At 35.9% G+C, this 13,826-nt stretch overlaps 1 protein-coding gene across 1 annotated transcript in view; it reads left to right on the top strand.

Annotated features, from left to right (window-relative positions):
- LOC130071394 (zeta-sarcoglycan) overlaps positions 1 to 13,826 on the top strand; it is a 146,743-nt gene that overhangs the window by 63,692 nt on the left and 69,225 nt on the right. The window contains 1 exon segment of the mRNA XM_056236186.1: positions 11,063 to 11,150. Within this exon segment, the coding sequence (XP_056092161.1) occupies positions 11,063 to 11,150 (88 nt within the window).

Below are 13,826 nucleotides of genomic sequence, written 5' to 3'. Positions count from 1 at the left end.
TTGAGGCATATTGACTATTTTGTAAGTGTTAATAATAATTAATAATAATAGTTAATAATAATTTTTTTGAATCAAAAGTTGTGGACATTTCTGTAAAGTGTTACCATAAATTATTTAACAATATTCTTATTTTTTTTATTCATGATACCTATCACATTAACTAATATCAAGGAGAATATTACTGTAAAGTGTTATCAATACTGAAATAGTAACTGATGCATGAACTGCATCTGTAAAGTTATTCAGCTAACATTGATAATTTTACAACACGAATCTTGTTTTTTGGGGTTTTTTTTTACCTGTGAGCAAAACTGAAAAACATGAAATGTGTGTCTTTAACCTGAGAGATTGAATGAAATCAAGCTTCTTTTACTCTTAGCTTAGATGAATAAAGAACAGTTGGATCAGCACATCTGTTGATAAGTCCGCCCGGGCTTCCATACACACCTGAGTCTAATTTTGCTTTTGGTTTATGATAATTAGATGATGATTAGGTGATTCAGGGACTATTATAAAATAAAACAACTTCATCTTTGTGCTCATAGTTCTAACAACCCTTTATACTCAGCAATTTTACGTTAATGAAGGATTCAGACTCAGTTTTTTTTGGTTACCAGCCCAGATCTCACTAGTATAGGCACATACAGTATACAAATATTGTTTTGCGTGGGTGTTTGAGGACATGTGTTTGCCCCTGCATTGCAATAATAATTGTGTTAGAAATGTGTTACAGGGCACAGTGGCAAAGGCAATGAAAGCCAGTATTTGTGTTTACCCACCACAGTCACGCACGGACAGCTGTTTGCTTTCTGTTTGGCAGTGACTGACAGTGCTCTTTCCACCAAAGCTGCCTTAAAAATATTGTCTTTCGCTTAAAATGTGAGATCTCAAATGTGTGTGTGTGTGTGTGAGAGAGAGAGAGAGAGAGAGAGAGAGAGAGAGAGAGAGAGAGAGAGAGAGAGAGAGAGAGAGAGAGAGAGAGAGAGAGAGAGAGAGAGAGAGAGAGAGAGAGAGAGAGAGAGAGAGAGAGAGAGAGAGAGAGAGAGAGAGAGAGAGAGAGAGAGAGAGAGAGATCTAAATCCACTTTACATGCTGACCTCATCCGGAGCAGTGACTGAAGCTAATTTAAATCTTAGTGTAACTACAGTACATTGTAGATGTATAGATGCCTGAATCACGCAACTGAATGCCAATGATTTGGGCATTAAGACTAGTGCAGCAACTCAAATATATATTTTTGGTTAAAGTGCCCGAAGACACAATAACTGAATATTAATATCTATAATATTCTGAAGTTTGGAGCACTTGATAGATGAGGTATGTCACTTTGAATTTATAACTCAGTATAATGAATCAAGAGTTTTATTGGAGAAAAGATGTCAGAAATGGCTAGATGTAAGTAACTAGTATCTTAGGTCATGATATATTAGAATTGTATATATCCCTTAGATCCTATTATAATACCATCACACAAAATTAGATTCTTTCTATATCCTCATATAAATAGTAATTTACTTGTTCTATAATAAACAGGCACTCGGATTGTGTGTGTGTGTGTGTTTTTTTTTTTTCTTAAATCAGACAATACGGATTGTATTGCCCTGGTGGAAAATTTTAGGCACTAAGACTTACGCTGAGAGTCTTTCCTAAGACGTGCCTTCATAAAGGCAGAAATGTGGTCTTAAGCTTTATACCCCCTTAGTGTGCAGGAACATACATTCATTCTCTGCTATTTTATAGTGTCATAAATGGAACCTTGTTACCTTTATTCCACCTGGAGATATATTGGTTTGTCATTCTTCACATCGTGTCGCCCCCTTCATGGCAAAGGTTTCCTTTTCCACACCCTCCCACAGCAAGGTTAAATGAATGAAATTGGAATTTTCTTAGCTTTTTCTGTAGTGGTAATAATTCAGATATTACTATTATTTTTTTAAAGCAATTAATACTTTTATTCAGCAAAGATGCATTAAATTGATTACAAAGCTAAATTAAAAGTGACTGTATTTTAATAATATTTTAATATTAGGATATCATCGCTGTTGGGCAGAAATAGCTTGCTAGTTTAAAGTTGCAAAACTGCTACTTTTCAGAAAATAGAAACACATTTTTTTTTTTTAAAATAATTAAACACTGTGTTGTCAGTGTTGATATTGTGGCGTTATATATGGCCAGACATTTGCATATGTCCTTATTAACATTTGACCAAAATCAATGAGGTTAACAAGGTTTTTGAACTGCATCTATAAGGCAGCATTAGGTTTTCATCAACTTACAGGTTATAAAGTTTATTGTAACTATTTGGGTGCTATTTTTTCTGTAATTTGGCCAAAATCTCATGTTGTAAAAGATGAAGTGCTTTGCACAGCCTATTTAAGACAGTATTGGTTGACTCGAGGACAAATGCTAGACTATGACACTCTGCTCCGTTCCTAAAATACATAAAACAATAGTCTTTATATATATAGTGTTTCTTGAGTAAAAAACGAAAACGCTATACTTATTCAGACAACCACTACTATATTTACTATTGCATTGAAAACAAACAGAGAAGGTCCAAAATGTGTGCGACACTTCATTCAAGATTTGAGGCTAGATGGAGGTTTGAGGCTTCACACACACACACACACACACACACACACACACACACACACACACACACACACACACACACACACACACACACACACACACACACACACACACACACACACACACACACACACACACACACACACACACACACACACACACACACACACACACTCACACTCACACACACACACACACACTCAAACTGTTGGGTATATACATTATATATAGTTTGTAGTATGTGTGTGTGTGTCTATTTTGTGATTTAATCATCCCTCTATGCCATATTTTGATTTTAATTTGATTAATTGTGTAGCCCTACTACTGATCACAAATATATAAACATGATCCTCCTGGAGTCTGTCTGAAGGAGGTTAATGTGTAACACTCGTTTGATTGTATGACAAGCTATAGTGTCGTGTCAATATAACATGACATTACTGAGAAATTACTCTTTTTTTTTACATTTGAAATGCCTCTCTCTGATGCAATTTAAGTGAGTTTGTTAGACAGTACATTAAACTCAAAAGCCTGACATCTCACACCCACTCATGATGAGAGATTCCTCATTTAATTCCTCTTCTACTCCAGAAAGAGACAAGTGTAAGTGTTTTAACCCTGAACTTACTTCAAGTCTCTTGCATCATCTGTTTTCCATTATGTGTGCTATCCATGGTGCTGAATGTCTGTGTGTATTTTAACTAGAACGAAACAATAGATAATTCACTTCTCAAAATATGTTAAAATAAACAGAAAATACAACCTTAAAACTTGGCCTTAGCTAGATTTATTGGGATTTGGACACCCTTATATCAATCCGAACAATTTTTTTTAATACAGTTCAAAATTTTGGGGTCAATATTTATTTTAAGAAAAAAAGAAATACTTATTTAGCAAAGATAAATACAATAGTTTAAAGTGACAGTAAAACATTTATAATGTTACAAGATTTCTATTTCAAATAAATGCTGTTCTTTTGAACATTCTATTCATCAAAGAATCCTGAAGAAATCTAGCACTGTTTCTACTAAATATTAAGCGGCACAACTGTTTTCAACATTGATAATGATAAGAAATAGGTCTAATTTGTTAACATTAGTTTTTGTATTGACTAACATGAACTGACAATGAGCAATACATTTGTTACAGTATGTGTTGATATTTGTGAATGTTAGTTAAGCAAATACAGTCGTTCATTGTTTGTTCATGTTAGTTCACAGTGCATTAACTAATTTTAACAAATACAATGTTTGATATAATAATGCATTAGTAAATGTTAAAATTAACATAACTAAGATTAATAAATGCTGTAGAAGTATTGTTCATTCTTAGTTCATGTTAACTAAAGTACACTGAACAAAATTATAAACGCAACACTTTTGTTTTTCGCCCCCATTTTTCATGAGCTGAACTCAAAGATCTAAGACTTTTTCTATGTACACAAAAGGCCTATTTCTCTCAAATATTGTTCACAAATCTGTCTAAATCTGTGTTAGTGAGCACTTATCATTTGCCGAGATAATCCATCCTCACAGGTGTGGTATATCATGATGCTGATTAGACAGCATGATTATTGCACAGGTGTGCCTTAGGCTGGCCAAAATAAAAGGCCACTCTAAAATGTTTTATCTCACAGCACAATGCCACAGATGTTGCAAGTTTTGAGGGAGCGTGCAATGAGCATGCTGACTGCAGCAATGTCCACCAGAGATGTTGCCTGTGAATTGAATGTTCATTTCTCTACCATAAATCGTCTCCAAAGGCGTTTTTAGAGAATTTTGCAGTACACCCAACTGGCCTCACAACCGCAGACTACGTGTAACCACACCAGCCCACGACCTCCACATCCAGCATCTTCACCTCCAAGATCGTCTGAGACCAGCCACCCGGACAGCTGCTGCAACAATCGGTTTGCATAACCAAAGAATGTCTGCACAAACTGTCAGAAACCGTCTCAGGGAAGCTCATCTGCATGCTCGTCGTCCTCATCGGGGTCTCGACCTGACTGCAGTTCGTAGTCGTAACCGTCTTGAGTGGTCAAATGCTTACATTCGATGGCGTCTGGCACTTTGGAGAGGTGTTCTCTTCACGGATGAATCCCGGTTTTCACTGTACAGGGCAGATGGCAGACAGATGGCGTCGTGTGGGCAAGCGGTTTGCTGATGTCAACGTTGTGGATCGAGTGGCCCATGGTGGCAGTGGGTTATGGTATGGGCAGGCGTACGTTCTGAACAATGAACACAGGTGCATTTTATTGATGGCATTTTGAATGCACAGTAGCCAAGTTTCCATCCACTTGTTAATCAAATTATCTGAAGTTCGGTAAAAAAAACTTATGCGAATAAAGCTGGTGAAAGTGTGTTTCCATCCAACAGCTTTAAAGCGAATAAAAACCTGTGCGTAATGACGTCACATGCTGTTTTGCGATCAAATTGCTATTTCGGATTGATTTGAGACATTTTAAAGTGTTTCCATTCATTTTCGCACTGAATCGCACAACTTTAAAGCAAACATTTGCGAACAAAGTTTTACTAGACAAAATGGATCGCGCCATCTACCAACAAATAATCAATATTGCACAAGTTGTAGCCTAATAGTGCTTATGTGCCAGCTGATAGCGACATATGTAAGGGATAGTGTATAGTGAGGCGGTTGTTAGCCTGAAGGGGTTGTATTCGCTATAACAACCGCCTCGCTATACATTATCTTATTACATGGCTACCTACCAAATAAATCAATAATTTGACACAAAATATTGATTTAAAAAGGATTTTATTGATTTAAAAACGATTGTATTGCTTCCGCTCATAGGGCTTCCGTTAAAGAAAATAGTCCGTTCCGTCTCTGAACTGCGTCCATGGCAACACTCTGTTTTTCATGGCAACGGTGTGTTATACTTAGCAGCGGTCTGTTATCAAGAAATAACAGACCGCATTCTACATTAGAATTCAATCAAGCCATGTAATAACAAGCTATAATAAGAAAACGATGCTATCGGCCCGACAACAACGGAGGCGGCCTGAAACTGGGAGATCGTGGTTCAGAGACACTTCACGGAAACCCTTTGGTTGAAGCATTTTTTTGCTTTGTCCACTTACATCTGTCTTTGTTGACACCCGCCATGTGTGCGCAAACAGAGCGGAAATACTGGGCGGAAATGAACTAAAACTTCTTCTTCTATGTTTTGTGGCGTGTTGCAACCATAAAATGACCTAAAACTTAATCTCAAAACTAGCGTTTATCGCATAAGCCGTATATCGATCAAGATAAAATCCGATGAGACGGAACGTATTTAATTTGAGTCGATATTCATGAAATTCAATAGAATTTTACTGTTTCCATAAGGCATTTTTCATTCGATATCACTTAATTCGGATAAAAACGTGTGGATAGAAAACATAGCTAGAGATACCGTGACGAGATCCTGAGACCCATTATTGTGCCATTCATCCACAACCATCACCTCATGATGCAGCATGATAATGGACGGCCCCATGTTGCAAGGATCTGTACACAAAATCCTGGAAGCTGAAAACATCCCAGTTCTTGCATGGCCAGCATACTCACCAGATATGTCACCCATTGAGCATGTTTGGGATGCTCTGGATCGGTATATACGACAGCGTGTTCCAGGTCCTGCCAATATCCAGCACTTCGCACAGCCATTTAAGAGGAGTGGACCAACATTCCACAGGCCACAATCAACAACCTGATCAACTCTATGCGAATGAGATGTGTTGCACTGCCTGAGGCAAATGGTGGTCACGGACCTCCCCAATACAGTAAAACTGCACATTTTAGAGTGGCCTTTTATTGTGGCCAGCCTAAGGCACACCTGTGCAATAATCATGCTGTCTAATCAGCATCATGATATGACACACCTGTGAGGTGGATGGATTATCTCGGCAAAGGATAAGTGCTCACTAACACAGATTTAGACAGATTTGTGAACAATATTTGAGAGAAATAGGCCTTTTGTGTACATAGAAAAAGTCTTAGATCTTTGAGTTCAGCTCATAAAAAATGGGGGCAAAAAACAAAAGTGTTGCGTTTATAATTTTGTTCAGTGTTAACTAATGTTAACTAATGAAACCTTATTTTAAGAAACATTTCTTGGTAACACTGTAAGGAGCAAATCAGCATATCAGAATTAATTCTGAAGGATCATGTGACACTGAAGACTGGAGTAATGATACAAAAAAATCAACTTTGCCATCACAGGAATAAATGACATTTTAAATTATATTAAACAATAAAACAGTTATTTTAAATTGAATAATATTTCACAACATCACTTTTTTTCTGTGTTTTTAATCAAATAAATGCATCCTCATTGAGCATAAGAGATGTCTTTCAAAAATATAAAAAGAATGGACACTGACCCCAAACTTTTGAATGGTGGTGTACTTTCACATTCTTTTTCCTGGTATTATACATCTGCAAAGAGCAAAACAAAGAACAAAGGAGTTTAAGGACTTTGCACAACTTTTTCCAGAACTTCAAAGCTCAAAAGTCTAAATATTATCCAATTTAAATGTTATTTTTAATGTGATGACCAAAACCATTTTTTGTTCATCCTTCAAAGATTGCCCACATTTGTAAAACTAAAGTTTTTATAATGTAGGAAAACTTACGCTTGGTGAAATTCAAACACTTTTATTTTAAAATGAAAAAAGACACTAAATTACCACTAAAACAGTGGATGGTTGCAGAGGAACACTTATTGGCCCATTAGCCATTTCTACTCCCTAACATAGTTTTTTTTTTTTTTTTTTTTGACGTTTTGCTTATGAATGAATTTTTTTAGAGATTATAAAAGATGAATATGAAAAACTATTATAACTGTATAACTATTGTTGTCACTTTTTTGTGCTGAATTGTGAAGTAAATACATAGGAAAGGTCACAAAGTCTCATGACAGCAAGAAAGTGCGTGTCCTTTATAATCACTGAAGCTCTCAGTCAGTTCAGTGCAAACTCATTGAGTGCGAAAACTCCTGTTTTAATGAATGAATCTGTCTAAACTTCAAAATTAATCTTTTATTTACATTGTTATAATGAGAGCGTGTGTATGATTTTGTGATTAAATATCAAACAGAATCCATTCAATAGGAGACATCACAGGGGTCGCCACAGCAGAGGAAAAAGGGTGTCTAAATTTAGGATCTCAGCAGGTGTGTCATTAAACGAGAGGGAAAATAATGAAAGAGTGATAATGAAGAACAGGTGGACATCGGGGAGGAACACAGAATTATCATGCCTGAATACTCTTTACACAAATTCTCTCTCTTCATTCTTTATCTTGCTCATTGTGCATCCTGCTTAGCATTGTGTAAAGACAGAAGGAGAAGAATGAGACAGGGAGCTGTGGACGCAGATTTTGTATCTGTTTGATTGGAATGGAAATAAATATCAGATTAAAGGACAACACTCAAGACGAAGCGGCTTCTTTTCATGTAAATGGCCATTAGGTTATTTGCATGTGTCAGCTCTGCCTCTGAGCCACCAGGTGACTGATTTCACAAGCCCGTCATGTTGGGTTTAGATAAAAGGAGTTGAATGGTGAGTGTTTGGAGGTCTTCGTCAAGGTTGAGCAATTAAAATGAAAATGTAAAGCTTGCTTTAATGGATTTGTCATGTGCTTAAAAACTCCACAGCCCTTTCACTGTTTACTTTTGATTTGAATGTGCCCTTTTAGAAACCTTGTCTTCTGCATTGCTTATTTACCCATGATCAAAAAACAATAAAACTGTCCATCTCAGCTTTTGAACATGCATGCCACAGCTGGTGATAACACACATAGGGCTGGGTAGGTGGGTGTTTCCGAGGTAATTAGAGAATATAGTGTTTTACTCCATTAGATTGACATCATCTGGATCAAATTATACAGTTTGAGACAGCCATTGCAGATACTGCAGTTCCAAACTCCTTCTATTGTTCAAGCGATCGACTAAGTACTACTCATTATATTACAACAGTTGGCTTCTGTCACTGACATATAAGTGACTATAAGTACTGTGTATGTTTACATAACTTGTTTTTTTTTTCTGTGCCTTTTTGACATCATTTAAATCCTCTCATTATATGTACAGTAAGTGTAGACACAATGTATGTAAATAAGCTATTCTTCATGCAGTTTAGCTTTTTTGATTATAAAGGGAGTTTTCGCAAAAGTGCAGAACTCAGTGAGCTTTTCCAATGTGAAGAATATTTGAAACCTACATACTTATTTCTTGATGTATCGTTTAATAATTTACTTATATATTTTCTGATTTTGATTGCTATTACTTGTATACAACAGTGTCATAAAAAAGAAATGAAATGTATAAATTAAATTCATATTAATCATTTTATTTTTATTTTTTTCGACCCTGACAATAAAAACAGTCAGGAATAAGCCATTACGCACATGTTTCTTTAATATCAAAACCATTATGTTGCTACATGTTTGTCATTTATGTGAACTGTCCACAAGTGAAGACATTTGGCCACACACTAAACATATACACATAAGGGGGGAAAGAAAATTAGAGAAAGCGAAGAAATGGGGAACTTGCTCTTGTGGACCTACACTGTACTTGTCGATATATTGATCTGGTGGCCTGGCAGGTCGATCAATGTCAAAAGGGAGTGCTGTGCTTTGAAGCTAATCTAAGGGCAGAATTCTCATGCCCAGATTCTTAAGCTTTAAAAGAGATTGAGCCTCAGATCAGCTTATAAAGGTAACACACAAAAACACTCTAAATAATATACAGACATTATATATGATGGGGTGATTTCAGAATTGCATGCCCTCATGATTCTGACCGGGGTTAAGATGAATCGTATATGCAGGGAACTACTGTACGACAGTGCTTGTGTTTGATTTACGCTACAGCAGAGGCTCTGTTATGGAAGGGGACGTGTAGGTCAGTAGGATCAAAGTTACACACAACAAAAATACATTGAATCCAGTGATCCACAGCATGCATCTCTGCATGCATGAACACACAAACACACACCCCTGCCAGCCAGAGTGCATTCATGCATGTGTACACACACACACACACACACACACACTGAGTCTCTGACAGTTCAGATATCACATACAGCATCACATTGAACACATTAACATCCTCTCTATCATTCTTTACCTTCTGTATAAAATTACCTGCACACCCATTTACAAATATTATAACATCTGTTTCAGGTTGTCCGATCACAAGTACCAGTATTAAATACAGATGTAAATGTCAATCATCTCATATCTCATTTCATCATCAATAGCTAGTAGTGTTAAGGTCTTTATCCTGTGTACTTAAGACAACAGATGTTAAGTTTTTACCATCATAAATATTTTCACAACATTGCAGGAACGTTGTTTTGATGATGTTAGTAGTTCCCCTGGTACAACATATGCCAGTCATCAAAATTAGTGTCCCATCTTTCAAATGAAAGTGTTTACCAGTAACATAAAACAGTAGTGAGTGTAGTGACAATAGTGAGAAAAGAGAGAAGTACATCAAATGTGAGGCTCCAGTGTTGTCTTTTTCGTCATGGTTCTGTATTCAAATGATGTTAATTCAGTATGATTGATGAAAACCGGCATTATCACCTGACATTTCGTTCGTTCGTTCGTTCGTTTGTTCTTTTCTTTTCTTTTCTTTTCTTTTCTTTTCTTTTCTTTTCTTTTCTTTTCTTTTCTTTTCTTTTCTTTTCTGCTTTACTTATAAGCAATTAACCCTCCTATTGTTTTAGAAAACTGTATGCACGTTTTGTATTCCCAAGTCAGTTTTTACCCGGTGGAAGGCGAGCTTATAAAACAGCCATAACTTAATATTTTTTAACTAAAACCATCTGATCAGTCACAAACCATCTGATCAGTCACTCACTTTTTTGATTCAAAGTCAAAGTTTTAAATGTTACTGTATTTTACCATGCTAGTACTATACTACTTTCCTCCTTTTTTATTAATTAAAAAAATTTTAATGGTTCTTTTTTTTTTTATTTTTTTTTTTTTATCCATATGCAAAAAACAAAAATGTTTTTTTTTTTATACAATATCTGTTTTAGAAAATGTTATATACGAATTCGGGTTAAAACTGACCCAAATCTTATTCAGATGATTATTTAAAACATAAAAAGGCTCAGTTTGCTTTACATAGTGAAAATGATAACATTTTAAGGCTGTTTAAAGAAAAATTAAGTAGTGGAGAATGCATTAAAAACTACTTATTTTCACAATGTTTGTAAAGTGTTTTATTTGTTTTACTTTTTCATATTTTAGGTGTCAATGGTCTAGAATGCTGTACAACATCACTAATAGCAACCAAAATACAATGTTGTGAATGAGATGCAATGTTGCAAAATCAGTTTCATTTTCCTGTTTCCTTTTCCTTGTTCTTGTTACTGTCTTATTGCTTTATCTTGTGTAACTTTTTTTAATTATGCCAGATCATATAACCAGTTTCTTTCTTCACTGTGTGTTTCAGGACAGTCCTCTGGTCTTACAGTCAGACCGCAATGTGACAGTGAATGCACGAAATAACCTTGGCCAGCTGACAGGACAACTCACTGTGGGTGAGTGGCATTTTTTAAACTATGTCATGGACATGTTTCCCGAGTTCACAGATTCTCATTTCGCAGTGGCCCGTTTCATTAATAGCTCATGTGCTTTTCATATTCTCTCTTTATTGTTTGAGCTACCACAATTTTTTCATGTTTAGAACTCCTACAGCTTTGCCCTCCAAACCTTACTGTAATATGCAATTTGTCATATGCTCATTTACATGAAAGAACACATTTGAATAAGAAAAACACTTGACAATTTCACCATTGTTAGTAAGTTGCTAGTAAACATATACATTATGATTTCTTTTAATTTATTACCTTGATGGCATTTAATGACACGCCAAAGGGCTTTTGGGCCTGGATTTTTTTTTTTTCTTAGACTGTATTATATGCTGAGATCAAATTGGAAGAACTCTAAAATTTGGTGTTCGTTACTGTCCAGTGTCCACCCCAACTGAAGCTCTTTTGTTTTGTGCCAGGTTTCTTGCCTTTTGTTTGTTTCCTGGCATTTTCTTTCAGTTAATTAGTTCCTTGTATATTTAAGCCTTCTTATTTAACTTTTTTTCTTTGTCGGTTCTTGTCAATTGGTGTGCATTTTTAATTAATAGTGTTTTATGTTTTCTGGGATTTTAGAGGGTTCCAAGCTATAGACTCTTGTATCTTGCCTTTGTTTTTTTGAAAATAAAGTAGTACTTAGATCCCATAAGACCTTTTAGCCCCCATTTAAGACTCTATGAGACCCAAAGTGTTACACCAACCTCCCAAAAGGTACAGTTGCCTGTTTTGAAAGCCTTTTGTGATTGTATGTACATCATTTTCCACATTGGTCCTGATTGGTTAGTGGTAGTTTGGTACTAGTTTAGCTAGTGGGCCACCAACCGAGGTCAAGCTTGCGTCTGAGAGAAGACGATGATGATTCAGTGCACTGAATCAGTTTGGTTTCAGTAAGATTTTAAGCTTTTAAATAAGATTTTATTTAGCAAGGACACATTAAATTGATCAAAAGTGACAGTAAAGATATTTAGGTATTATGTAAGAGTTTCCACAACTGTCTTCAACATTGACGTTAAGGGAAAAGGTAACTTGAGCACAAAATCTGCATATTAGAATGATATCTGAAGATTTGTGCGACACTGAAGACTGGAGTAATAGCTGCTGAAAATTCAGTTTTGCTATCAAATAAATAAATAAAAATAGAAAACTGTTATTTTAAATTGTAATAATATTTTACAATGTTAGCCTACTGTTTTTACTGTATTTTGGTCAAATAAATGCTTGTTGAGCATAAGAGATTTTCAGATTGTTCTGGTCCAGTTTAAGCCCTGATTTAGTTTTTTCATGTGCAAGGTACATCAGAGAACTCATTCACATTTACACAGAACATTGCACCAATCCTGCAGACCTATGTTTTTTTTTTTTCAGTAGAAGCTCAGTTTCACCATCACGTTTCAGAAGACAGCAGGTTGCATTCTGGGGCCGACTGCCTACTGGGCTCAGGACCTCCATCAATTACTGCTGTATCTCAATGCAGCCACGGGGGTTTCTGGAGCCCCTGTGTTTTCTAGTGTTTTCAGTGAATCCTCTTTGCTTGTCAAGGATTTTTTTTTCACTCCAGGGTATGCAAGTCAGAGTGTTTATGTTTTTGTGTGTGTATAAAAAGAGCTACCTGACTCAAACTAGCTGTAAGATCAGAGCAGAAGCAACCACCCCTAAAGCCAGCAGAAGTCTAGATGCTCTCCCTCACTTTCTGCTCATGGACTACAGCACATCACAGCTTTGCTGTGCAAAGGAAAACAGAGAAAAGAACAAACATGCACATTTCCCCTGTATTAGTAACAGGCAGCAAAGAAATATTGAAACTTTGGTGGATTTTCTCAGATTTTCCACTGTTGGATATGGGTAAAGGAGCGGTCACACTACATTTTGCATTCCATTGACTTCCATTCATACATATGCTAGAGAACAAAAACTCAAGCTCGGATTTCGCTGCTTTCCAAAGTTCAAGCATGGTGAACCCTGACCCGCGATTATTCGTATCACTTGAAGACATGTGACCAATAGAAGATTGATATACCACAGCGTGACCTTTTAGCTGAATTAAAAGAACACAATCTTTAAATATGCAGGATTGCAGCATTACTGTAAAGTGGAGTAGAAATTGTGCATGCTCAAAGTCTAGTGTGACCATGACTTTAGTGGTGCACGGTTTGGTAAGGTTGAGCAAAATTGAGAATTGAATAATTTACTCCTGCTTAGTTCATGTGTTGGAATTTAAATTAAATTGCCCACGTCTTACATGAAGTTGAAAACAAATTTGAATTGCAATGCAATGAAGTATAATTCAATTAATTACAGTAAAGAGAAATTCAATAGGTAATGGCATTTGGGGAAATTAAGTGTTTTTTCACCTTGGTTCATAATATTTTCTTTAATAATTTAGTTTGATTTACTGATTTAACTTTAATTATTTATTTAATTATTAATTGTTTGTGTTTCTGTAATCACGTCACTCCGGCTTCACATTTAGTGTTCCTCATTCGTTCACTAGTGGTATGTAAAACACAACATACAGTATACTGGTCTTTGCAGCTGGAACGTGCTGTATTAATGACCAGATATGGCTTTAGAAATTATATAATCTGATTCTAAATATAGTATATAGATCTGCTTTCCTAGCAAAAACAC

The sequence above is a fragment of the Rhinichthys klamathensis genome, unplaced genomic scaffold (assembly GCF_029890125.1).
Source record: "Rhinichthys klamathensis goyatoka isolate OS25496 unplaced genomic scaffold, OSU_Roscu_1.1 h1tg000440l_1, whole genome shotgun sequence".
NCBI lineage: Eukaryota > Metazoa > Chordata > Actinopteri > Cypriniformes > Leuciscidae > Rhinichthys > Rhinichthys klamathensis.
Note: the sequence above shows the minus strand (reverse complement) of the source record. Positions and strands in the feature narration are given on the sequence as shown.